This window comes from Coregonus lavaretus, assembly GCF_964263955.1.
Source record: "Coregonus lavaretus genome assembly, chromosome: 9".
NCBI lineage: Eukaryota > Metazoa > Chordata > Actinopteri > Salmoniformes > Salmonidae > Coregonus > Coregonus lavaretus.
The window spans coordinates 18,903,586-18,931,240 of record NC_139996.1 but is presented as its reverse complement, the minus strand read 5'-3'; the positions used below and the strand labels follow the sequence as shown (position 1 = coordinate 18,931,240).

Below are 27,655 nucleotides of genomic sequence, written 5' to 3'. Positions count from 1 at the left end.
TGCTTGTATTTACAGAAAAAAGTGACTATAGTTCATGTGTGTTACACTTTGATATTTGTTCCTTTTCATTCCTACCCATAGGGTAATAGGTCCACAGTAGCTTTGAGTGCATTATAAAACACACAAACCTAGGTTAATGTTTCCTTCACTATATCCATACAAAAAAGAAAACAAAATACCAACTGTAACACAGAAAACAAAAAAGAACACAATGTTACAAAGTTACAGAGAATACATCTATAGTGTCTTCCTCCTCCCACAAATACAGCAACAGAGCTTGTGACACAGCACACAAATAATCTGGCTGAGGCACAGCACTCGATCATTAAAAAAACTCTTCATGTGAAACTGATAAGCTAATAAAGGCTCTCCACATGTTTAGCTTTGTCTCCGCTATAAACTTCTCTCATTGTTTTTTGGCTGTATGCCGATTGACGTGACTGGGCTCCAGTTGTGAAACATTAAGGCAATCCATCCTGGGTTGTATTCATTAGGCACCAAACGGAAGAAAACAGACTGAAACAGGGAGCGACAACCTTAACTTGTCAAATTAGAAACATTCATGTTCATTTTCCGTTGCAAAATGTATTGCTATGGTGTGCCCTAATGAATATGACCCTGGCTCTGCAGCAGGCTAGCATGTCTTCTGGACAGCGTCTGAGAGGCCTACTCTGAGTAAGTGTTGACCAAGAGAAAACGGCGTGCGTTGTTAAGAGACTGTACTGACGTCAACCACAGTATACAACGTAAACAGAGTTGCGTACATTAGTGGCTCAGTACAGGGAGGGAGGGGTGATGATCAGTGTTTGTTGACTTGGGAGGTTGCCGGGCAGGGATGGGTGTTCATTAATTGAAAAGGCACAGCTGGGCAGTCTCGCACTGCACACTTCCACATGTGAGATTCTTCCAACTGCCTCTTGTTTCTATAATCCCAAAGGGTTTGCACAGCCACTTTCTGCAAACAACAAACAGCACCACCATTGTGGCGATTGCTGCCATCAACAAACTAGGCCTACGCCACAATATTCTGATTGTGTAATGTGAGAAGAAGTCCTGAATCTTGGTTGTCTGTGCTGTGGCCTGCGGGTCAAGGTAACAAGGTTGCCCAGTGCTGCTACACTCCAGCCTCTCTCCCCTACCATTACACTGATACTCCTGATTAGGTGCCTCTGGGTCGTGTTGGGGAAAGGCAGTGGGACGTTTGCATCCATAGGCTTGGCATGCTGCATGGGCATGACTGTGCCCAGGACAGCTCCTCTCTCTGAGGACTGAATAGGAAGCCTACTTGGCCCAGCCTGTGGTGGCCTCTCCATTGATGTAAGCGAAGCCGGGAAAGTGTTGTGAGTGTTCGTACTCAGAGTTCCTGCGAGGGGCCAGGGGGGAGTACATGTCTCCAGAGGCGGCATAGCGGGAGGAGTGCATAGGGGGACTAGTGTAACAGCTGTTGGCTGGGGAGACATCCGCCCATCGTGGAGCCACGGTCGTAGGGTGCAGCCGAGGAGCACCTCCCATCAAGCATGGCTCCATCCGAGACATCTGGCTATTGAGCGGGTACTGCCGAACAGAAGAGAATATTGGGTGTTAGGGTGATGGTATTATATGTCATATCAAAATATATTAAAGTTAGGGGAGTTAGTGTCTAATCTTCAATTGTATCTGTAACTTGTGACACTTGGTCTTTTGTGTGTATTTTTATGTAATATTTTATGTACACACTGCTATTTTATTGTTTAGCCTTCTTGCCAGGTCGCCCTTGCAAAATAGGTTTTTTAAAATCAATGGGTCTTACCTGGTTAAATAAAGGTTAAATAAAAATTTAAAAACAAATTATGTATATCATATCTTGGCCTGGGTTTTTCCCTGAACACATGCCCTGACAGGAGAAACACCAGCCCCTAGTTAGGCTATAGCTGAACTCCAGAGATTTTCCTGGAGTGAACAAATCCTTACTTTCTCTGTAACACTATGAGGTTTATAATTCACAATGAACATCAACTATGTATGTTGTAAATGGTGGACATAAATAAGACACTTCCTGGAACTGTTGGACTAGGATAAGTGGTCAGCCGGTAGTATTTTCGTTGCCCAGGGTGACCGACGACTAACAGCGCGGACAGAATCAGCTCCTCTTACAAAATATTTGGGACTGGTCGGGAAATCCAACAAAGTGTCCCATTCGTGTTATCTCCTTCTCTTCCTCTCTCAGACCCTCTCAGACCCTCTCAGACCCTCTCAAGACAAAGCACACACATTGTGCCCGATTTAAGTTCAGAGCAGGGTGGAAGTAAAAGTATTTCCTCTTTATTCCACTAAATATAAACACACAGGCAACAGTCAGTTCTATTATGAGGGATGGTGGCACGGAAAGAGGCCATCATCACAGGTCAGGGAGCAGGATGGGTGGTTCAGCGACCTCTTGTTCACGCGCAGAAAAGAGACCATTGAAAAACAATATTTTAATAAACGTCCACCCTACCCTGGTCTATGAGTTCTATGGCCACTGGCTCAGAGAGATGAAGAGACTATTGAGTGGTGGGAAGGGGACACACAGTGGAGCACAGAGCAGGGCCCCTCTGGGTCCCGGGCCCCCGGCCAGATCACCTCTCACTGTCAACTCATACCATTCGCTGCTATGGCTAACAGTGTATGAGCTCCACCGACACCACCACCACTATTGCTGCACCCTCTTCCTCTCACCTGCTCATCTTCTTTTTTCTTCTGTTGACCCTCTTGCTCAGTCTCTCTCTCTCATTCTCTCTCTCATTCTATCTTTCTCTCACCCGCACCAGGGTAAATGTTCTCCTGGCTCTAACTAACCATTCCTGGTGCCACCCCAGTTCTCTCTCTCTCTCTCTTCCCTCTCTCCCTCTCTCTCCCCCCAGAGCATGCCACACTGTTGGCACCAACGCTATAGAATGCGTTATGCATACTAATGAGCCCCGTTCTCCTTTTCACTTCCTGTTCATAATAACATTCCTCTCTGATTTACTGCCTGTGTAAAATTCAACCTTACAAAAGCTAGGATGGAATTTATGCCCCGCCTACAACCCAACCGGGAATAAACGATCACTCTTCAGTATTATATTGGGAGGTGGATAGACATGAGAGGGAGGTCGTTATAATGGCATGTTGAAGAAAAAAAAATGTCATAGCTTAGTATGCCTTCTGACTCATTCTGCCTGATTCAATGCCTAATATTTCAGTGGATCTTGCACCTCTGTAATGATGTACTATGGTGATTAGGTGATTTCCAGGCTTTTCTATAACACAAATAACCCAGCAGACAGTCTCATTTTGAACAGTCTCTCTGTAATGGATTTGATACAGTGTTGCACTGCCTTTCTTCCTGCACTGCTCTGACGTCAATTAAATACCATGGAGTCCACTCCAGCACCCAAGCCAAGAACAACTATTTTCACCAACAAAGTCTTGCAGGTGTGGTGAACAGTGTGGAAAAGCGGGAATTGTAGACTCTGTGGCTAAAAGTCACCATCATCAAACAGACCATAAAGATATACAGTATGTTGGAAGTTTGACAAAGGGCCTTAATGTGTTGAGTAAATATAAAGCCAATCTCGGCACCCAGAACCAAATATTGTGTGTGCTCTGAGAGACTAATATAAGGCTAATGTAAGAAAACACTTTTCGACTGGATGTGCGTAGTATAATGGATGTGCGTAGGATAATGTCACTGAATTATCTCCACTGTGATTCCATCCAATGCACCGTTAGTAGATCCTCAGGTGAATGTACAGTAGATGCTATGGCCTGATTTGTGATTGGGAGTCCAAGTTGGGACTGACCTGTGCAGAGGTGCGGTGGTAAGCGGGATAGTGGAGGGGGGCAGGGATGCCCGGTTCATGGGCCAGACTGGGGTACTGGCTCTGGATGGAGTGGGGGTGCTGGTTGGAGTAGTTCCCATAGTTATAGCTCCCAGTGAACCTGGAGAGAGCACACAAAAACAGGTCAACATCATGTATTCAATGTGGCTCAGTTGGTAGAGCATGATGCTTGCAATGCTAGTGTTGTGGGTTTGAATGCTACGGGGGACCAGTATGAAAATGTATGCATTCACTACTGTAAGTCACTCTGGATAAGAGCATCTTCTAAATGACAAAAATTTAAATGTAGTACTTTAAATGTCTTCTGTCTATTTTTGAGTAAGAAATCAGATACTGTGCCTTCAGAAAGTATTTATACCCCTTGACTTAGTCCACATTTTCTTGTGTTACAGCCTGAATTCAAAATGGATTAAATATATATTTTTCTCACCCATCTACACAAAATACCCCATAATGACAAAGTGAAAACATGTTTGTAGAAATGTTTCCAAATGTATTGAAATTGAAATACAGAAATGTCTCATTTACATAAGTATTCACACCCCTGAGTCAATATATGTTAGAATCACCTTCGGCAGAAAATATAGCTGTGAGCCTTTCTGGGTAAGTCTCTAAGAGCTTTGCACACCTGGATTGTAACATATTTGCACATGATTATTTTTTTAAAATCATCAGGCTCTGTCAATATGGTTGTTGATCATTGCTAGACAGCTATTTTCAAGTCTTGCCATAGATTTCTAAGCTGATTTAAGTCAAAACTGTAACTAGGCCACTCAGGAACATTCAATGTTGTCTTGGTAAGCAACTTCAGTGTATATTTAGCCTTGTGTTTTAGGTTATTGTCCTGCTGAAAGGGGAATTTGTCTTCCAGTGTCTGTTGGAAAGCAGACTGAACTAGGTTATCCTCTTGGATTTTGCCTGTGCTTAGCTCTGTTCTGTTTCTTTTTATCCTAAAACACTCCCTAGTCCTTGCTGATGACAAGCATACCCATAACATGATGCAGCCACCACCATGCTTGAAAATATGAAGAGTGGTACTCAGTGATGTGTTGTGTTGGATTTGCCCCAAACATAACGCTTTATATTCAGGACATAACGTTAATTTCTTTGCCACATTTTTTGCAATTTTATTTTGTTGCCTTATTGCAAACAGGATGCATGTTTTGGAATATTTGCATCCCTTCTTTCTTTTCTCTCCAAAACTATTGAGCGTGCCGTCTTTAGCCAACTCTCTTGCTATCTCTCTCAGAATGACCTTCTTGATCCAAACCAGTCAGGTTTCAAGACTGGTCATTCAACTGAGACTGCTCTTCTCTGTGTCACAGAGGCTCTCCGCACTGCTAAAGCTATCTCTCTCTCCTCTGCTCTTGTCCTTCTAGACCTGTCTGCTGCCTTTGATACTGTGAACCATCAGATCCTCCTCTCCACCCTCTCCGAGCTGGGCATCTCCGGCGCGGCTCACTCTTGGATTGCGTCCTACCTGACCGGTCGCTCCTACCAAGTGGCGTGGCGAGAAGCTGTCTCCGCACCATGTGCTCTCACCACTGGTGTCCCCCAGGGCTCAGTTCTAGGCCCTCTCCTATTCTCGCTATACACCAAGTCACTTGGCTCTGTCATATCCTCACATGGCCTCTCCTATCATTGCTACGCTGACGACACACAACTAATCTTCTCCTTTCCCCCTTCTGATAACCAGGTGGCGAATCGCATCTCTGCATGTCTGGCAGACATATCAGTATGGATGACGGATCACCACCTCAAGCTGAACCTTGGCAAGACGGAGCTGCTCTTCCTCCCGGGGAAGGACTGCCTGTTCCATGATCTCGCCATCACGGTTGACAACTCCGTTGTGTCCTCCTCCCAGAGTGCGAAGAGCCTTGGCGTGACCCTGGATAACACCCTGTCGTTCTCCGCTAACATCAAGGCGGTGACCCGATCCTGTAGGTTCATGCTCTACAACATTCGGAGAGTACGACCCTGCCTTACACAGGAAGCGACACAGGTCCTAATCCAGGCACTTGTCATCTCCCGTCTGGATTACTGCAACTCGCTGTTGGCTGGGCTCCCTGCCTGTGCCATTAAACCCCTACAACTCATCCAGAATGCCGCAGCCCGTCTGGTGTTCAACCTTCCCAAGTTCTCTCACGTCACCCCCCTCCTCCGCACACTCCACTGGCTTCCAGTTGAAGCTCGCATCTGTTACAAGACCATGGTGCTTGCCTATGGAGCTGTGAGGGGAACGGCACCTCCGTACCTTCAGGCTCTGATCAGTCCCTACACCCAAACGAGGGCATTGCGTTCATCCACCTCTGGCCTGCTGGCTCCCCTTCCTCTGCGGAAGCATAGTTCCCGCTCAGCCCAGTCAAAACTGTTCGCTGCTCTGGCACCCCAATGGTGGAACAAGCTCCCTCACGACGCCAGGACAGCGGAGTCACTCACCACCTTCCGGAGACATTTGAAACCCCACCTCTTTAAGGAATACCTGGGATAGGATAAAGTTATCCTTCTACCCCTCTCCTACCCCAACCCACCCCCCCCAAAAAAAAAAAAAAAAAAAAAAAAAACATTGTAAAGTGGTTATCCCACTGGCTATAAGGTGAATGCACCAATTTGTAAGTCGCTCTGGATAAGAGCGTCTGCTAAATGACGTAAATGTAAATGTAAATGTACAGGGTTCCTTCTTTTCACTCTGTCATTTAGGTTAGTACTGTGGAGTAACTACAATGTTGTTGATACAACCTCAGTTTTCTCCTATTATAGTCATTAAACCCCTCTATGAGAGCTCCTACCCCCCATGTCAGCTCATAACCCCCCTATGAGAGTTCATAACCCCGCTATCAGAGTTCATAACCCTGCTATGAGAGTTCATAACCCCCCTGAGAGTTCATAACTCCTCTATGACAGCTCATAACCCCTATATGACAGCTCATAATCCCTCTATGAGAGCTCATAACCCCCCTATGAGAGCTCACCCGTGCTCGTCCCTGTGGGTGTAGACTGGCAGTCGATGGGCGGAGGAGGGAGGGGGCACGGGTGCACCGCTGCGCATGCAGTGCTGCTGCTGTCCGCCCTCGGGAGGAGTGCCGCCTGACGTTGTCACTGTGTACGTAAGGGACCAGGTATATGACTGAACAGCGCCTGGCACACACGTAACACATACACACACAGAGACAAAGGGATTGGCACAGAGGAATCTACCATGCCGTGACCCTTAGAAACCAACCCAATGCATGAGCACAGGCAGGATAGGCCCATTCTAATAAACCATTTCATTCAACTGTCATGTATTAATTAATGTACAGTACCAGTCAAAAGTTTGGACACACCTACTCATTCCAGGGTTTTTCTTTATTTGAACTATTTTCTACATTGTAGAATAATAGTGAACATATCAAAACTATGAAATAACACATATGGAATTATGTAGTAACCAGAAAAGTGTTAAAACAAATCAAAATATATTTTATATTTGAGATTCTTCAAAGTAGCCACCCTTTGCCTTGTTGACAGCTTTGCACACTCTTGGCATTCTCTCAACCAGCTTCATGAGGTAGTCACCTGGAATGCATTTCAATTAACAGGTGTGCCTTGTTAAAAGTTAATTTGTGGAATTTATTTCCTTCTTAATGCATTTGAGCCAATCAGTTGTGTTGTGACAAGGTAGGGGTGGTATACAGAAGATAGCCCTATTTGGTAAAAGACCAAGTCCATATTAAGTGCTCAAATAAGCAAAGTGAAACGACAGTCCATCTTTAAGACATGAAGGTCTGTCAATACAGAACATTTCAAGAACTTTGAGCGTTTCTTCAAGTGCAGTTGCAAAATCCATCAAGCTCTATGATGAAACTGGCTCTCATGAGGACCGCCACAGGAAAGGAAGACCCAGAGTTACCTCTGCTGCAGAGGATAAATTCATTAGAGTTAACTGCACCTCAGAGGCCTTCATGGTCGAATTGCTGCAAAGAAAAACCACTACTAAAGGACACCAATAAGAAGAAGAGACTTGCTTGGGCCAAGAAACACACGAGCAATGGACATTAGACCGGTGGAAATCTGTCCTTTGATCCTTTTTGAGTCCAAATTTGAGATTTTTTTTCCAATCGCCGTGTCTTTGTGAGACGCAGAGTAGGTGAACGGATGATCTCCGCATGTGTGGTTCCCACCATAAAGCATGGAGGAGGAGGTGTGATGGTGTGGGGGTGCTTTGCTGGTGACACAGTCAGTGATTTATTTAGAATTCAAGGCACACTTAACCAGCATGGCTACCACAGCATTCTGCAGCGATACGCCATCCCATCTGGTTTGCGCTTAGTGGGACTATCATTTGTTTTTCAACAGGACAATGACCCAGCACACCTCCAGGCTGTGTAAGGGCTATTTTACCAAGAAGGAGAGTGATGGAGTGCTGCATCAGATGACCTGGCCTCCACAATCCCCCGACCTGTGTGAGTGAAGGAAGTGAAGGAAAGTGAAGGAAAAGCAGCCAACAAGTGCTCAGCATATGTGGGAACTCCTTGATGATTTGGAAAAGCATTCCTCATGAAGCTGGTTGAGAGAATGCCAAGAGTGTGCAAAGCTGTCATCAAGGCAAAGGGTGGCTACTTTGAAGAACCTAAAATATAAAATATATTTTGATTTGTTTAACACTTTTTTGGTTACTACATGATTCCATATGTGTTATTTCATAGTTTGATGTCTTCACTATTATTCTACAATGTAGAAAATAGTAAAAATAAAGAAAAAACCTTGAATGAGTAGGTGTGTCCAAACTTTTGACTGGTACTGGTATATTATGTCGGACATGATCATAACATTACCTACAGAACATGACCACAGACGAGTGACATTGCTTCTATTGTAGCTCCAGTATAGTAATAGCTCTATAACCAAGCAATCCTCCCCACTTACAGGTTCCCTCCCCAGTCCCCCAGTGTTGCTGTCTGTCTCTCGCACCTGTGGTGGCTGTGGCCCCTGTATACTCTGGGGACTGAGCAGCGGTGGGGGAGCTGACGGCTGGGACCCCCACTGAGGTGACAGACTTGGCCGGGGAGAAGGGCCCTGGGGACGTGGAGGTGGGCGTGGTCTCCGTCAGCATCATCTCTTCCTCTTGCTCAGCTATAAAAGGGTTCAGAGGTCAATAAACTATTAGAGAGACAGGAGGTTCTTATGTACTCAAGAGTCAGTGTACTAAACAGCATTCAATATTAGTATTTTCAATATACAGTGGGGGAAAAAAGTATTTAGTCAGCCACCAATTGTGCAAGTTCTCCCACTTAAAAAGATGAGAGAGGCCTGTAATTTTCATCATAGGTACACGTCAACTATGACAGACAAATTGAGAGAAAAAAAATCCAGAAAATCACATTGTAGGATTATTTATGAATTTATTTGCAAATTATGGTGGAAAATAAGTATTTGGTCACCTATAAACAAGCAAGATTTCTGGCTCTCACAGACCTGTAACTTCTTCTTTAAGAGGCTCCTCTGTCCTCCACTCGTTACCTGTATTAATGGCACCTGTTTTAACTTGTTATCAGTATAAAAGACACCTGTCCACAACCTCAAACAGTCACACTCCAAACTCCACTATGGCCAAGACCAGAGAGCTGTCAAAGGACACCAGAAACAAAATTGTAGACCTGCACCAGGCTGGGAAGACTGAATCTGCAATAGGTAAGCAGCTTGGTTTGAAGAAATCAACTGTGGGAGCAATTATTAGGAAATGGAAGACATACAAGACCACTGATAATCTCCCTCGATCTGGGGCTCCACGCAAGATCTCACCCCGTGGGGTCAAAATGATCACAAGAACGGTGAGCAAAAATCCCAGAACCACACGGGGGGACCTAGTGAATGACCTGCAGAGAGCTGGGACCAAAGTAACAAAGCCTACCATCAGTAACACACTACGCCGCCAGGGACTCAAATCCTGCAGTGCAAGACGTGTCCCCCTGCTTAAGCCAGTACATGTCCAGGCCCGTCTGAAGTTTGCTAGAGTGCATTTGGATGATCCAGAAGAGGATTGGGAGAATGTCATATGGTCAGATGAAACCAAAATATAACTTTTTGGTAAAAACTCAACTTGTTGTGTTTGGAGGACAAAGAATGCTGAGTTGCATCCAAAGAACACCATACCTACTGTGAAGCATGGGGGTGGAAACATCATGCTTTGGGGCTGTTTTTCTGCAAAGGGACCAGGACGACTGATCCGTGTCAAGGAAAGAATGAATGGGGCCATGTATCGTGAGATTTTGAGTGAAAACCTCCTTCCATCAGCAAGGGCATTGAAGATGAAACGTGGCTGGGTCTTTCAGCATGACAATGATCCCAAACACACCACCCGGGCAACAAAGGAGTGGCTTCGTAAGAAGCATTTCAAGGTCCTGGAGTGGCCTAGCCAGTCTCCAGATCTCAACCCCATAGAAAATCTTTGGAGGGAGTTGAAAGTCCGTGTTGCCCAGCGACAGCCCCAAAACATCACTGCTCTAGAGGAGATCTGCATGGAGGAATGGGCCAAAATACCAGCAACATTGTGTGAAAACCTTGTGAAGACTTACAGAAAACGTTTGACCTGTGTCATTGCCAACAAAGGGTATATAACAAAGTATTGAGAAACTTTTGTTATTGACCAAATACTTATTTTCCACCATAATTTGCAAATAAATTCATTAAAAATCCTACAATGTGATTTTCTGGATTTTTTTTCTCATTTTGTCTGTCATAGTTGACGTGTACCTATGATGAAAATTACAGGCCTCTCTCATCTTTTTAAGTGGGAGAACTTGCACAATTGGTGGCTGACTAAATCCTTTTTCCCCCCACTGTACATGTTGTTATTTTTGTTGGTGTTGAAATGCATTTGTGGTTGCTGCAGCAGCAATACTGATGGTAGCAGGAAAGATAATTAATAATAATAATAATAATATGCCACTTAGCAGACGCTTTTATCCAAAGCGACTTACAGTCATGCGTGCATACATTTTTGTGTATATTCCAAAGTCCTATACAGTAGTAGTAGTAGTAATAATAGTAGTAGTAGTAGTAGTAGTAATAATAGTAGTAGTAGTAATTGTAGTTGTTGTGATAGTAGTAATATTAATAGTTGAAAGCAGCTCCAGTAGTAGTTGTTGACAGGGTGGTGGTCTAACCTGTGCTGCCCTCTGCCTTCATGGACCTCATGAGCTCGTTGGCCCTCTCCTGGCAGTGCAGGGACTCCAGCAGGTACAGCACATAGTCATCAAACATCAGGTGGATCAGGTGGAACGAGCCTACACACAGGGAGAGAGAGAGAGGGAGAGAGAGAGAGGGAGAGGGAGAGAGAGAGAGAGAGAGAGAGAGAGGAGAGAGGAGAGAGAGAGAAACTAAGGAAACAGGATGGATCAGTGTCCCTATCATCCACCCAACAAGTCTAATTATTTTAAAGGGAAGTAATGAGCTACATAAAGTTCAAAATGAAGATTCTAAGATGTGCAGTGTATTTGAGTGTTGTCTGTGGTTGGAGGCCTAGAAATCATCCATTCAAAGCTATGAACATACACTTATACATTTCAAAACACAGTTTACAAAAAGAGGCTGAACGATCAGACTGTGTGTTTCATTACTAGTCCTTCCAAATATCTGACAGACTGCATCATAGCAGCTCACTCAACACAACAGGCAGTGTGAGGGAGAAGAACGACTGGGCGGTCATTGTCATTAAAAGAGACAAGGGGGCTGTTTCTTGTTTCCTTGTACAAAGTCCTTGCTCCAAATATGACGGCTGACCCCTGAGCCGGGTATGGGAGATGACTGAGACCATGCGCATAATAAACACCAGCAGCTTTTCAGGGAACAGAGGAGTGCAATACTGCCTGGTCATAAAATGGAAAAGATAGGAAAACACATTGGGGAAGAGAGGGAGGGGGGGGGGGGGGTAGCCATTGTTAATTAGCTGTTTTCGCACAGAGAGCTACTTTATCAAAACATTGCAACCAGCTGTGACTTTGATATTCACAGACTGAAGGGGAGAAGAGAGGAGGGGGAAGGGAAGCCATTTTCTTCTTTTTTTTTACAGCCCCTATCTCTTTCAGTGCCTCAGTCATGCACCGCTCGCTAGTAAAGTAAAGGCTAGGGGGGCCATACCAGCAAAGCAGCCATCTTACCACCACGCTTTCCCCGTTTTGGATTGGGAGAACATCGGAAGGCAATTCTCTGCTGAGTCTGCACACAACTTTCCTTATTCCCATTTCCCAAAAATGGGGGGAGGGGCTTAAACTATGTTTGGACCTACATGCATAGTAGTACAGTCGTGGTCAAAAGTTTTGAGAATGACACAAATACTAATTTTCACAAGGTCTGCTGCCTCAGTTTTGATGATGGCAATTTGCATATACTCCAGAATGTCATGAAGAGTGATCAGATGAATTGCAATTAATTGCAAAGTCCCTCTTTGCCATGAAAATGAACTTAATCCCCAAAAGGACCAGCTGCCATCATGTCAGTGATTCTCTCGTTAACACAGGTGAGAGTGTAGACGAGGACAAGGCTGGAGATCACTCTGTCATGCTGATTGAGTTAGAATAACAGACTGGAAGCTTTAAAAGGAGGGTGGTGCTTGAAATCATTGTTCTTCCTCTGTTAACCATGGTTACCTGCAAGGAAACACGTGCCGTCATCATTGCTTTGCACAAAAATGGCTTCACAGGCAAGAATATTGCTGCTAGTAAGATTGCACCTAAATCAACCATTTATCGGATCATCAAGAACTTCAAGGAGAGAGGTTTAATTGTTGTGAAGAAGGCGTCAGGGTGCCCAAGAAAGTCCAGCAAGCGCCAGGACCATCTCCTAAAGTTGATTCAGCTGCGGGATCGGGGCACCACCAGTGCAGAGCTTGCTCAGGAATGGCAGCAGGCAGGTGTGAGTGCATTTGCACGCACAGTGAGGCGAAGACTTTTGGAGGATGGCCTGGTGTCAAGAAGGGCAGGAAAGAAGCCACTTCTCTCCAGGAAAAACATCAGGGACAGACTGATATTCTGCAAAAGGTACAGGGATTGGACTGCTGAGGACTGGGGTAAAGTCATTTTCTCTGATGAATCCCCTTTCCGATTGTTTGGGGCATCCGGAAAACACCTTGTCCGGAGAAGACAAGGTGAGCGCTACCATCAGTCCTGTGTCATGCCAACAGTAAAGCATCCTGAGACCATTAATGTGTGGGGTTGCTTCTCAGCCAAGGGAGTGGGCTCACTCACAATTTTGCCTAAGAACACAGCCATGAATAAAGAATGGTACCAACACATCCTCCGAGAGCAACTTCTCCCAACCATCCAAGAACAGTTTGGTGACGACCAATGCCTTTTCCAGCATGATGGAGCACCTTGCCATATGGCAAAAGTGATAACTAAATGGCTCTGGGAACAAAACATCGAAATTTTGGGGCCATGGCCAGGAAACTCCCCAGACCTTTATCCCATTGAGAACTTGTGGTCGATCCTCAAGAGGCGGGTGGACAAACAAAAACCCACAAACTCCAAGCATTGATTATGCAAGAATGGCCTGCCATCAGTCAGTATGTGGCCCAGAAGTTAATTGAGAGCATGCCAGGGCGGATTGCAGAGGTCTTGAAAAAGAAGGGTCAACACTGCAAATATTGACTCTTTGCATAAACTTAATGTAATTGTCAATAAAAGCCTTTGACACTTATGGAATGCTTGTAATTATACTTCAGTATACCATAGTAACATCTGACAAAAATATCTCATAACACTGAAGCAGCGAACTTTGTGAAGACCAATACTTGTGTCATTCTCAAAACTTTTGACCACGACTGTATATTCAAATAACTCAGTTCAGCAAGTTTTGGCTGAGTTTTGGGCCAATGCCATGGATAATCTATAACTGTTCTTCACAAATTATTTTGGTTACTTGGACCAAAACTAGAACTAGGCAACTTCTGTCTGACTAGTGACACCATCAATATGGTTAAATAACGATACATAACCCCCTAAAAACAATTTTCCTTGTGTCGGCTGATACATGCCCCAGCCCAATGCTAGATCCAACCACTCACCGAAGCTAGGCGCACTGTGGAGGGTCATATCCCGGATGACTCGGGTCCCGAAGCACGACCACATGAGCAGGAACTGTTGGGCCACCTTCTTCAGGCACCCGGGCCTCTTTCCTGCCACCTTAAGGAGATATTTCCATGAGAAAAGAGGGGGAAGGGAAGGGAAGAGTTGGGGGGGGGGGGGAATTAACCCCTGGGTCCTTATTGGGGCTTAACCCTCAGGAACGAAAAACATGTCAACAAGTCAACTATTTAATTTGCCCCTGGGGACACGCCTTCTCATTGAACCATTGTCTGGGGAGTCCGTGACATTGCCAAGGCAACCACATTTTACAAGCCCATATCTGGAGCATAATGGCAGCAAATGGGAGCCATGAAGACAGCATTAACTAGGATGGCAGCTCGAGTGGCTCTGCGTCAGCAAGTCATGGAGAGACGGATGCCATTAAAACGCATGGTTATTTTTGTGAAGGGCCATAATCCTTACCGATTTGCTGTACAAATATACTTAAACAATAAAATACCACATGAACATCCAGAATGGCCTTGGTAAATGCAATACAAACGTCACTGTGGAACGTTTTAGGAGACAATTGAAGAAATTATTTTCTATAGTTTCCATTTATGATCAGCATACAGCATACTGTAGCCATAGTAGAAAGCACATGCCTAAAGATGATGGCTGGACGTTTTCTAATGATATATCCTAGATGTTAAAAGGGCTTAATGTATATTAAGTATTTACATCCTCAACTGACCTTAACAACACAGCGGTCCACCATGGAGTCCAGCCACTCGATGTAGGCCTCTATAGGAGACTGCTCCTCCAGCAGATGGTCAAACTCCTGGTACACTGAGAGGGGAAGGAGACGAGAGCTGCATTTAGCCACAGTTTGTCAACACATAGACTATTTAATCCTTCAGGGGACATATCTTTGTACATAGTGGAGAAAGCCCCATCCTTGTCTATACAGATCGGAGTCTTGACAGATAGCAATTTGGATCAAATGAAGAGATTGAATAATTGTAGTGTGTGACTATGGACCTAAAGTACCCTCACTTAAATCAATCAAACTGCCAAAACCAGCAGCATATACAGTATGTCTTGTATATGAGGCTGTGTCTTATTTGATGTTATAGTGCATAATTTCTCTCTGTCTAATAGAACAGAATGAGAGTGGGATGTGGAAATGGCCTCTTTATGCAACAACACCAGCCAATCTGTGAACTGTGACCCTATCACGGCCATTTCAGGGGGTTGACGCTGAAATGAATTTGAGATGGTCCACGGGGTGTTTCAGAGCAGAGTCAACTTGCTTAACCTTTTAGCCTCCATCATTAAGGCTTGACTTTCCTGGCCGTGGGAATGAATGTCCAATGGCTGACATCTACTGTGTGTTATTGGCGGCTGTGTGTGTGGGAGTGAAGTGCATTTCTCAGCTACAATGCTATGAAGGAGAGCAAACAATTTAAGTTAAGGTGTATTGGAGCACAACAGGGTTGTTTGGAATGTGGATTCTAGGCTTTTGGACTAAATGTAACTTAATGTGAATGCTACTATGTGTGTGTTTGTGTGCGTGCGTTTGTGTGTGTCTGCATCCGTACATGTGTGCGTGTCTGTGCCCTTACAGTGGATGATGAGCCGCCGGTGCTCCTCCCATGTGTCCTCCATGGTGTAAAGTGTCTGCTTGGTGATGCTGTTCAGGTCCACGTTCCTCCAGTCCTCCATCATCTGAAAGGTGATGTCTGCACTGTGGATCACCGTCCGCGACGCCTGCCCAGAGACACATCAACAACACACACATTATTAGATCGTGATACACACTGCATATACCTTTATCAGTCATATTTTCATATGGAATTCATTACATTCATACAGTGAAATAGCTACCTGACATAGATGGTTCAAAGATGTCTGCCGCTTGAGAACCTGAGAAAATCTTCTAGATACTGTGGATAAAAGGTAGAGGAAATATTTACTGTTATGTTTTCTACAGTATAACATTTGCTTATTAAAACATGTTTCTAAAATTGGTGCATTCTCCTTTTTCCAAGACTCAGTATGTCATCGTTGTCATAAAATCAAGAGACTAACGACTGTATTTTTCAATGCAGACACCTACATTCGAATTTGATATTCCTCAGGTTTTCAGGCAGGTCGTGAAGTGCTACTTTAAGCCACTCGTCCAGCTGTTTGGCAAACTTCCGGATCACCTGGGTCAAACTGGAATAAATCTACATTACATCACAAATAACCAAGGTTGTATAACACAAAGGCAAATGTCAAGTTTTCCTCACAGCCCTTTTTCTCTATAGAGGCTGTAGCTCAGTACATAGGGTTGTCATTTCAGTATTTTTAAACAAACAATATGCACGTCAAATATGTTTAGAACAATGATGTGGATGTCATGGACTGTCAGCCTTTGCATTTATAGCTCTGTCTATGAATTTGAGTTTGAATTTGATGGGCTGAAACACAAACTCAGGATTGTGGCTTTAGTGATCACTGGGGTGGGGAGAAGAGCTACAGTACACTAAGAAGAGCTACAGTACACTAAGAAGAGCTACAGTACACACCTATCAGGCAGTGCTTGCAGGACGGTGGGCATAAGAACCCCAGAGATTGCCTTGTAAAGAATGGAGTCACAGACGCCCACGATGTTGACCACAGTGGAGGAGCCCAGGACAGGGAGCATGTGGGGGGGCATGCCCTGCCAAAAGTGCAGCAGGAAGCTCTGGACCTGGAGACACCCAGGAAAAGAGGGTCATTCTCTCAACGTCATGTACAATACAACTTAAGAGACTAACCCAACTTTTCTAATGAGATACATTTCGGTTAGAAGTAGTTTATTGTGACAGACTGGTAGCATAACAGATTTGGTTCAGTGTTCCAAGATTAGGTAAGAACTAAACCGATTCTCATGAAAATGGGATGTCTTCATTTAGAAGTCCAAGAACATTTAGCTCGTAATCTGTTTTGTGACCACATTCAACAAGAGAGTCAGGCTTTACAGTCAAAAAAACAAAAACACAAAGTCCTGTCACATTTAATGGGACTGGTAAATAAAGGTGCAAAAGATGGACACATATGAAATGTGTCTTGCCTCGTCAAAGTTGGCACGTATTACTGTGTCCAGTATCCTCTGGCAGTGAGTTCTGTACATCATGATAAACGTTGACACCTGTGGGAAAACATAGAGAACACTGAGTATAAATGCACGGCAGTAACGTGGTCCAAGTCTGTATCACACTGCTACTTTGAGAGCTTGGGACTATAAGGTTCAACATTTTGCTATTGACATAGCCTTGTTCTGTTCAATGTTCTCTACCTATATAGTACTCTAAATACCCCCAATTCATGTTGTTAAGATCAAAAGAATACAAGATAAAAAACGCCTTGCCACCATTCAAACCAAGGTGTGTTCGGAACGTTAAAGCCAATGATCTCAGAATCCTATTTTTGCACTTAGAACCTATAGTCCCAAGCTCTCGACTTATCAAAGGCACATACTGTTTCGTAGTGACATTCTTAGCGAATGACCAGGATGCTGCTTCAGTTAAGATACATTCAATCTGGGAACTGGGTTCTACTGTCTACTGTACAGTATAATTGGTAGCTAGTGTTTTCAAGTGATATCATATATCAATGGATTGATACGAAAAACAAGACAATAAATCCCATCCAAAAACATCGGCATCAATAAATACCTGCAACAGGTCGCACACCAAAACTATGTTACATAAAACCGTCTTTAGAGATCAGCAACTCACAAACCATTGAAAATCATGGCCCCCTCATTTAAAGCTTGACAGTTAGTGTCTGTCCTTTGTCCGGCGCTGGATCTTATTATCTCCCCACAAGATTAAGAGTTAGTGAGGAGCCAGCAGCATATAAATCCTCAAGGTCCTTCTTCTCTAAACCCAGAGTCAGAGAAGGTCCGGGGCAGATAAAAGGGGATAGCCAGAGGGGGCGAGAGGGGCGAGGGGTTGGTTGGATAAGGGAGGAGGACTTTTTAGAGTCCTGTTTACCTTCTCCTCTGGCAGACTGGCAGGCAGATTTAAGTCTTTGACATTTGGAAAGTCTGGCAGGAGCGTCCCCAGTTTGGAGCGTGGTGAATATGCCACTGTCTGCTTGGTGACCTCCTTCTTGCCTGTCTCGTTCACCCACGCCGCCCCCTTCTTGGAGTACATCACGTCGTAGTACTGGGAGCTCTCCTTCACAGCGATGCCATAGTAGTGGTACCTATAGGGGATAGTTGATAGTTAGAGAGGTATATAAATGGAAAAGAAAGTTGCACACTCATCTCTCCTACTTGACCAACATTTCAGCTAAGGACTCTTCATCAGGGTGTGAGGCAGTGGCTTGTCATCATGTGATTTTGAGAGGTTACATCCTCAAATCATAGACATGGTGAAGATTACCGCCTTGAAGAATCGTTAAAGGCAGGCCCTCCATTAACACAATGATACTCCTCTTTCAATAATGAAAAACAAAAATCAAAACCAATGTGCAGAAAGAAAGAAAGAAAAGTAGGAGACAACATTGACTTACTTTGATTGGCCCCTGGTCCCCAGTCTTCTTGTGGTCAGTTGTGGAAACTGTTGTCTAATAATCTGTTAATCAGAGAATTAGAATAAGTGTATCAGTGATTTTTTCTCTGTGAGATTCTTCATGCTTTTGTATGTGTATATCCCGCATGTAAAGCACCTGTTGAAAATATGTTATCACTTTTGACAGTGCTATCATACTGTAGATGTAAGGGAAGAGATACTGTACACTTGAAAGTACACAATTATCTCAGCTAGTGGCTGAAGTAACTGCCCCATCCAGAATGATTTTTAACCATGTACAGCTCATACAGAATGACATGAAAATCCACATTGAACATATCAATGAATCAAGTGAAAGTGAGTTCTGTTCTAGACGCGAAGATCTGTGAAGTTCCCAGAGCCTTAACCCCAGGGAGGTCTCCACTGGCTGTGGGAGAAAAAGGCTTTGGGAGCCATCCATTTTTGACACGTTCAGGGATATTATTTTTCAACATTAAAAACCTCTCCAAAATCTCTCCCTCTCCCCCTTGTTCCCTTGCCCCCTTGTTCCCTCTCCTCCTTGTTCCCTCTCCCCTTGTTCCCTTGCCCCCTTGTTCCCTCTCCTCCTTGTTCCCTCTCCTCCTTGTTCCCTCTCCTCCTTGTTCCCTCGCCCCCTTGTTCCCTCTCCTCCTTGTTCCCTCTCCAACTTGTTCCCTCTCCTCCTTGTTCCCTCTCCTCCTTGTTCCCTCGCCCCCTTGTTCCCTCTCCTCCTTGTTCCCTCCCCCCTAATTCCCTCTCCTCCTTGTTCCCTCTTCTCCTTGTTCCCTCTCCTCCTTGTTCCCGCTCCTCCTTGTTCCCTCTCCAACTTGTTCCCTCTCCTCCTTGTTCCCTCTCCAACTTGTTCCCTCTCCTCCTTGTTCCCTCTCCTCCTTGTTCCCTCTCCTCCTTGTTCCCTCTCCTCCTTGTTCCCTCTCCTCCTTGTTCCCTCGCCCCCTTGTTCCCTCTCCTCCTTGTTCCCTCTCCTCCTTGTTCCCTCGCCTCCCTTGTTCCCGCTCCTCCTTGTTCCCTCTCCTCCTTGTTCCCTCTCCTCCTTGTTTCCTCTCCTCCTTGTTCCCTCTACTCCTTGTTTCCTCTCCTCCTTGTTCCCTCTACTCCTTGTTCCCTCTCCTCCTTGTTCCCTCTCCTCCTTGTTCCCTCGCCTCCCTTGTTCCCGCTCCTCCTTGTTCCCTCGCCCCCCTTGTTCCCTCTCCTCCTTGTTCCCTCTCCTCCTTGTTTCCTCTCCTCCTTGTTCCCTCTACTCCTTGTTCCCTCTCCTCCTTGTTTCCTCTCCTCCTTGTACCCTCTACTCCTTGTTTCCTCTCCTCCTTGTTCCCTCTACTCCTTGTTCCCTCTCCTCCTTGTTTCCTCTCCTCCTTGTTCCCTCTCCTCCTTGTTCCCTCTACTCCTTGTTCCCTCTACTCCTTGTTCCCTCTCCTCCTTGTTTCCTCTCCTCCTTGTTCCCTCTCCTCCTTGTTCCCTCTCCTCCTTCCTTCCCTCTCTCTCTCTCTTTCTTTTTGTCCATGAGATTGGCTCCTTGGTCCAGCTCCTGGTGCAGAAACTTTCGTAAACAGTGGAGCTTTCCATTGTGTGGGATGAAAAAAGAGGCCAAGCTGTGAAGTTTCTGTCAGGCCCCGCTTGATAAATGAGCAGACAGGGAGGCAGGCGGGGCCCTCACTCGTTTTTTTGTCCCGAATCAATGAAGCCTTCCTAAAGGACACCCCACACTGCTCCAGCCACTGATCTAACATTCCGCAACATCTCACCCTTCCAAATTTCCTTTAATTACACATTAATCCAGGCTCCTTCTCTTTTTCAATATCCTCCGACAGGAGCTGGGGAGGGGTGGGGGGGGGACGAGGAGGGGGCTGGGTCCGAGTGTTGGGGGTGGCTGGGAGTAGGTGGGTAGAGGGGATTTTCTGGGTTGTAGGAACAGAGGTGAGCATGATTCTTCTAGCTGTGTAACCCGTCTAGCAGTTTTCAGGGGAACCATCAGTGGGCCATTCCGTTGCTTCTCAATAACTACATGTGGATATTACTTTTCAAACACACCGTAACAAGCCATAAGACTGATCTATATGCATCAGTAGGCATACTTTTTCAATGCTATACTTATTTCTCCCTTTCATGTTTTACTATCCTGATGGATGGTAACCTTCCAACGCAGGTATAACCTACTCCACCAAAGGGACCATTGCATGTACTCTTTCTGTGAAGTATTATGTTCACAAAATTAGTTTGGGCTCAATCAAACAGTCCCTCCTAAATGTCCTGTTAAACTGGTCTTTAACTGTGTCCTACCTTCCCAAAGCTGGCGGCGTTGACAGGCTGTGTGTCGTGCTTCTCACAGAAGTCCAGGTAGTGCATGTAGAGAGCACTACGGGGGATACAAACCCCTTCTGCAATCTCATAGTTCTGCTCCAGCCTGTAGGTGAAAAGCAGACCTGTCAATCAATCCCCACAGAATAACATGGACTCTTTACAGACCACAAAGACATCTCTAGACTGGCATCTACAGTATCTACCAGTATGAAAATAAACTGTTACCCAGTTTACTCCTGTACTTATTCAGTCAAGGGCAGGTTATTTACTAGTGGACGAGATTAGAGAAATAATCTAACCTGAATTAGGAGCTACTATGTGAAAGTATACACTACCGTTCAAAAGTTTGACCTTCTAGGCAGAGTTGCAAAGAAAAAGCCATATCTCAGACTGGCCAATAAAAATAAAAGATTAAGATGGGCAGTCTGAGATATGGCTTTTTCTTTGCAACTCTGCCTAGAAGGTCAGCATCCCGGGGTCGCCTCTTCACTGTTGACGTTGAGACTGGTGTTTTGAGGGTACTATTTAATGAAGCTGCCAGTTGAGGACCTGTGAGGCGCCTGTTTCTCAAACTAGACACTCTAATGTATTTGTCCTCTTGCTCAGTTGTGCACCGGGGCCTCCCACTCCTCTTTCTATTCTGGTTAGAGCCAGTATGCGCTGTTCTGTGAAGGGAGTAGTACACAGCGTTGTACGAGATCTTCAGTTTCTTGGCAATTTCTCACATGGAATAGCCTTCAATTCTCAGAACAAGAATAGATTGATGAGTTTCAGAAGAAAGTTATTTGTTTCTGGCCATTTTGAGCCTGTAATCGAACCCACAATTGCTGATGCTCCAGATACTCAATTAGTCTCAAGAAGGCCAGTTTTATTGTTTCTTTAATCAGCACAACAGTTTTCAGCTGTGCTAACATAATTGCAAAAGGGTTTTCTAATGATCAATTAGCCTTTTAAAATGATAAACTTGGATTAGCAAACACAATGTGCCATTGGAACACAGGACTGATGGTTGCTGATAATGGGCCTCTGTACGACTATGTAGATATTCCATTAAAAATCAGCCGTTTCCAGCTACAATAGCCATTTACAACATTAACAATGTCTACACTGTATTTCTGATCAATTTGATGTTATTTTAATGGACAAAAAAATTGCTTTTCTTTAGAAAAAAATGACATTTCTAAGTGACCCCAAACTTTTGAACGGTAGTGTATATGTGGATTTATTTTATACCATCTGGGAAAGGCGGAACTACAACCATCAGTTCAGTGTATATATCTCTACTGTATAGCCTAAATACTTCACAAAACGAAGCATTACAATGTGAGAGAGGAGCTTCGAAGTGCTAGAAAACACTTATCAGTTGCTCCCATAATAAACGTAAAATAGACAATAAATTGGGGAATATAATGTTGTGATCAAGCACTCTTAACAGTATGTTATACAATTCAGTATGATAAAAAAGCTATTTTGAACATCTCATGAACATAAAAAGAACCGTGATGTCTGTATTACGCAACAACTCTAAATACACCTGTATTTTGAGTGCAAAATAAATCAAAGACTGTTCGTTCATCTGTCATATTTCAGAGCAACGTAAAATACAAATATTTTACAAGGATTATTGCTCATGAACACATTCCTCAAGCAATAAGCCAAAATAAAGCGGGCCATTTCAGAAGTGAGTTGAAAATGGGAAGTTCCATGCTGTTGAAGTGTGAAGGACTGTGTAATCCCAGGGGACCTACAACACTCCTCTACATAATATTCCCATGGACTCGGACTGTCTATGTAGACCAGGTATGTTTATCTAAATAGAAATGTATGTGTCTGACAACAACACTACACAAACCAACGTGCCTCCATGAAAGTGCCATGAAAATGACTGATAAACACTAATTCAATCTCCACCCTTCAAAAAATCTCCAAGGAAGAGACTGATCAAGTATTTTCACCAGTGTGGAATTTCCACCAGAGGGAATGCAATTTCAAATACAGACAACAAATGATTAAAAGAAGAAGAATGTCTTGATATAGCCAGCTTCCTGTTTTAACTGAGTCTAATGCATATTAATATATTCTGAACATAACAGGTGCAAATGCACAGGTCTCTGGTTCTATGAAGGCAAAGAAATATTGCTATTTTGGTGAAAAAGCCTTTATACTAAAACATCCTTCCAGCCCAACAGCGGCCTGCCATGTCATATTGTAAATGTAAACTGTAAGCACCCACACAATGCTCGCTAAAGTTGATAGTTCTCTTCTCAAAAGGTGCTGCTCAAAGGTACAGTTATGTCCTTCATCTTTACATGATCAAACGATGTGACCCTACATGAGAAGACTGTATACAGACAATCCTTAAACAGCAAACAATATAAGAACAAAATAGGGAAATGCACTTGTACATTTTATCAACAAACAAAAAGCTACATTGTAAATGCCCCAAATAATAGAAAAGAAATGTGTTGAATAGCTTATGCATTGAGAACATTAAATTACAGCATTACAGCTGTAGAATAAGAGCTTTAGGATTATGCAACATTATATAAACAGGTTGGGAAAGAGGTGAATCATCACCAACACTTACCATTGTAGGGTAGCTGGTGTTGAATGTGGTTTAGAAGCCCTGTTGTTTTCTTTCTCCTCATCTTTTACAGACAAAAAAGAAACATGTCAACTATTTCAAATCAACCTCTTCAATTAAGTAATGGGCAAAGCAATATAAAAAATAAAATAAAATAAATAATTGCTGTGAATATTTTTAAAAACAGAGATATTGTAATATCTTTGATCTAAACTGAACAGGGTTAGAAAAGTCTGAAGTTTGATGCAGTACACAATTATTTTTTAAAATAATTTCTCTCTTTATCCAGCAATTCTACGTGCAACAATATTATGATTAATATAAATCAGTGGATTATCAGGGACATCTTATTGACACATGTTTTGTGATGCTTTGTAAATGAAGGTGTGCTCTATTTGAACAAATTCCAATCATAGCCTACAAGTGCAAAACACTGACCTTTGCCATATTTTTCTCACCAAGCCTATTATTGCGCACCTTATTACAGCAAATATCAATTTATTTTAATCAATAGCAGTCTTATTTTAGGCCTATGACAATAGATTATTTCAACATATATTTATCCATTACTTTATGACTTGCAGTAATACAACATTAAAGCGTTACACGGTCACTGCTTACTTTCGTCATTGGACGTATTCCCCAGGGACGTGTGACTGGAATACCGCTTGCTCTCGCTCTCGTTGAGGCATCTTTCAATCCAGCTCTCTAGAAAAAGGCAAGATGGCCCACATATCAGAGAAAAGCCTACAGGAATTTACAATTGTAGGTTTTATTTCTGTGGCCCACATAAAGATTAATTCGCATAGCCTATTTATTAATTTGTCTATAGGCCTATATGGCTCATCAAAATATGCCGACAATTGGGTGGTGGTATGAATTGTCCAATATTTGGTTACTCTATTGGCCCTAATCAATATAGGGCCTTATATTATACAAAAGTTTCCTAAATAAATCAAGATCTAACAATCCAATTTGGATAGATTTATCACAAGTTGACTTTACTCAAGCTGCATCTGCAACAGGTGGCCTTTTTATAACTACATTTTGAGACAAACGTTGCCAAATGCAAAAAAAGATGTGACTGGGCAATTCGACTATAATCGATTGTGGGGGTCTTGGCGCAGCTGTGCTTCTATTTGAAATGTTTTCACCAAAACGGCAGGAATCCTTCATTGTTCTTGGGGGGACTACAAACGCGCTCATTGCTAGAGCAGCCTCGCGAGCGACACAGAAGCCTTTGTCCCATTCTAATTTCTATTTAGAAATAGCTCAACTGGTGTCCTTTCTTGGGACAGAAACACTTATATTTATCGTAGTCCTGTAGATCCTGTTTCCCGCACGGGCCATGACTACAATCACCATAGTAGCAGTTGCCAGGACTGACTGTTGGCAAGGCAACCTGTTCCATGTAATGATTTACAGGTTCCATCCCATCAGAAGCGGTTAGAGAAGAGGTCATGGAAATAGAAAAGTTTAGAGACTCAGAACTTTTATGATAAATTAATATTCGACACCTTTTGGTTGATGAGTGGCATGGGCAGTTAGAATGAATAGCCTAAAAGTAGGCTAGAATGCTTTATCTCATGAATAAAAGCAAAAGTGTAGCCTATGCCTAATTTATCAACTCTGAGGCTGTCATCAGTTCCATATAGGCCTAAATGTAACGGTATTATCAAATTAATAAACTAAAATTATAATTATTGTCATCATCATCATCATTAGCCTATTTATAATCAACATCATCATTTATTATTATTAGACCAATTATTACAATTAATTGCAAAACATTATTAGGCAGACTTGTAACTTATTTCAATGTCTTGTGCACTAGCCTAGCTGGTACTTCAAATAGCTTTCCCCAGTCATTGATGAAGTTAGTCCACTGAGGTGACAATAATTCTCCATTGTAGCACTTATCCTTAGGTTGTAATTGAATCATTTGCCATGAGCACAGATAAGACAGAGCTTTGAATAACTGGATTAAATTCGATCAATGGGCGAAACGGTTATCTGATAATGTATTATAGGCATACACTCTTTCATGTTAACCAACTCAACACCAGACAGTGAATTAGCATAAACATCAGGGGGAAAAAACTCCCTGTTGAATATTCAATAAAGTAAATAAATGAGCCTATAATAAAGTTATTAGGAAGGAAGTTAGATTGAGAGCCAAGTAGAAAAACGTGTAGCTAAAGCAGCAACATTCATTACTTTACCATAAACATGTAGTTTATAATATTACATTGAATTTACTTTAGGCTAATTATTGCGTCATGCTGTGTGACTTTATCCTGCTCTGGGCGACTGGCACCATACCTCTGTGGACTGGCAGCTTATTTCCACCCAGAAGTTGTTTACAAGAAGCAGGTGCATCACAGGCTACATGCGCCTCGAAGGCTTGTAAGACTTTCCCCCCACAGAGATTGCTGAATGTAGGTCTGTCTAATAGTTGAAATTACTGCTCTTTAATCAAGATTGTGGCACAAATGAAGGGCCCTAATGTCATTCCATAATCAAACCATGCCTCAAAACCGTATTTTTGTTGGTATAGATTTATCATGAATTAATGGCACAAAACCACAAGGCCACTTTTGTTGACATCTGAAGAAACCAAAATCAAACAAATGCAATGCCATGGTGAGTAATCCCTCACATTAACAATAAATGCATTCATCAACAAATCACTCAAAAATGGTTGTAGAGAAAGTCACAAATTCCCAGGGGCCCAGTTATAGTGATCCACAACAGAGAGTGGTTCCCCATGCATCCCGATAAGTCAAGGCAAAGCTGCAGGGTTGCAGGACAGCAGGACCAACCTGTGGAATCCATATCAGGCTCCTCCAGCAGCCCACAATGCATCCTCTTCCCATCAATGGCAAACTGGCTCCTCCAAGAAAATGGCTCTGTGTACGGCTCCCCCTCCTCAGTAGGTCTTCCCTTGTCTGGCTCCGCGTCCCCGTGACCACTGCCTATCCGTGGCAGGAGATGGTGAGGCTCTGGGCTCCGCCGGGAGAGGGGTGGTGTCGGTGGTGATGGTGAGGGGAGGTGGTGGGGGTGAGGGGAGAGGGGGGTAGAGACTCCAGAAATCCAGCGGGGGGGGGGGGGGGGGGGAGCCAGACCCGTCAAAATGTTTGCTGATGTTTCATGGGAAAGGGTCTGATTTTATAGCAGCCCTGATGGGGACATGTCATTGATAGGCTCGGAAGGCTGATGAATGGCCTCGAGTCAGATGGGGATGTGGCAAGGCTCACTGGAAGCCTTTTGTGGGGCTGTTTTGAATAAGAAAGGCTCCCTCCCCAAGAAAAAAAGAGGCTTAGATCTACGCAATCCTAGCACTGTGGCCTCCCCGTCTTCCATTATAGCATTTAATACGTTTTTATACCCCCCCCCCTCCCCACCACACACACTCCTCCAACCCCTCTTATTTAAAGTCCCAGCTCCCATGAACACTTGTTGGCCAGTTTCAGAACTTTTCTGATCTCTGTGTCTTCCTCCATTGGCCCTGGGAACTCCAACATGCCCACAGGATTAGGTTTTTAGGAAACTACTTTGAGAGAGTGCTACTTTAGATTGTTCTTTTCCACACATTACGATCACTTTCTCATTTCAATACCCCATCTTTGCTAAGATGCTTTTTAAAAAATGGTTTCAAAAAGTTGCCTACCGAAAACCATTGACATTTGGTCAGCTACACACTAGAAATTAGTCCGAAATGGCACGAGTGTAATTTATTTTTCCCCATACTCCCTCTCTCCTTGAGGCAACCTTATTTTAGTGTGCCTCGGAGGAGAGCGCTGGCCACAAAGGGGGGAAGTAAAAGTGCAAAGCCTGAGGCTGGGGGCTCTGATGGAGTGCCTGTGAGCTGGAGAAGGGAAAGCTGTGATTAGAATATGAATGGAACCACAGGAGAGAGAGGGGAGAGGGGGAGGGAGAGAGGAGGAGAAAGGGGGATTATGGCTGAATTACTCACCACACCATGGATGGCAGTGGAAGACTTTCTCCTCCTCTTCAGGGTTGCCAATCTGCAGGCTTGGGGACACTGTCGGTGTCAGTGTTCCTACCATGCATCCAGAACAGTTGGGATAGAGCATGTGGGAGAATATGTGTGGTGTCCATGAGAGCACAGGTCATGTGGAGACTCACCAACATGCAGTACAACACACTATACTTATAGCTAGCTAACAGTGCCTTCAGAAAGTATTCATACCCCTTGATTTTTTCCACATTTTCTTGTGTTACAGCCTGAATTCTAAATGGACACAATACCCCATAATGACAAAGTGAAAATATGTT

At 43.8% G+C, this 27,655-nt stretch overlaps 1 protein-coding gene across 2 annotated transcripts; it reads right to left on the bottom strand.

Annotated features, from left to right (window-relative positions):
• Positions 1-1,281: 1,281 nt before the first annotated feature.
• On the bottom strand, positions 1,282-26,221 carry LOC311134415 (transcription factor RFX4-like; the record flags this gene model as incomplete). 2 transcript variants are annotated; one of them, XM_084168091.1, is made up of 18 exons in its annotated part: positions 1,282-1,554; positions 3,804-3,942; positions 6,815-6,980; positions 8,796-8,957; positions 10,991-11,110; positions 13,888-14,005; positions 14,643-14,737; positions 15,514-15,658; positions 15,776-15,834; positions 16,008-16,108; positions 16,462-16,625; positions 16,989-17,066; positions 17,914-18,127; positions 18,437-18,498; positions 20,752-20,875; positions 23,360-23,420; positions 23,978-24,103; positions 26,179-26,221. In XM_084168091.1, the coding sequence occupies 18 exons, from the start codon at positions 26,219-26,221 to the stop codon at positions 1,282-1,284; spliced, it is 2,250 nt and encodes a 749-aa protein (XP_084024217.1). The 2 variants fall into 2 exon arrangements, with proteins under 2 accessions (XP_084024217.1, XP_084024218.1); XM_084168092.1 differs by having other exon boundaries at positions 23,978-24,064.
• Positions 26,222-27,655: the final 1,434 nt, after the last annotated feature.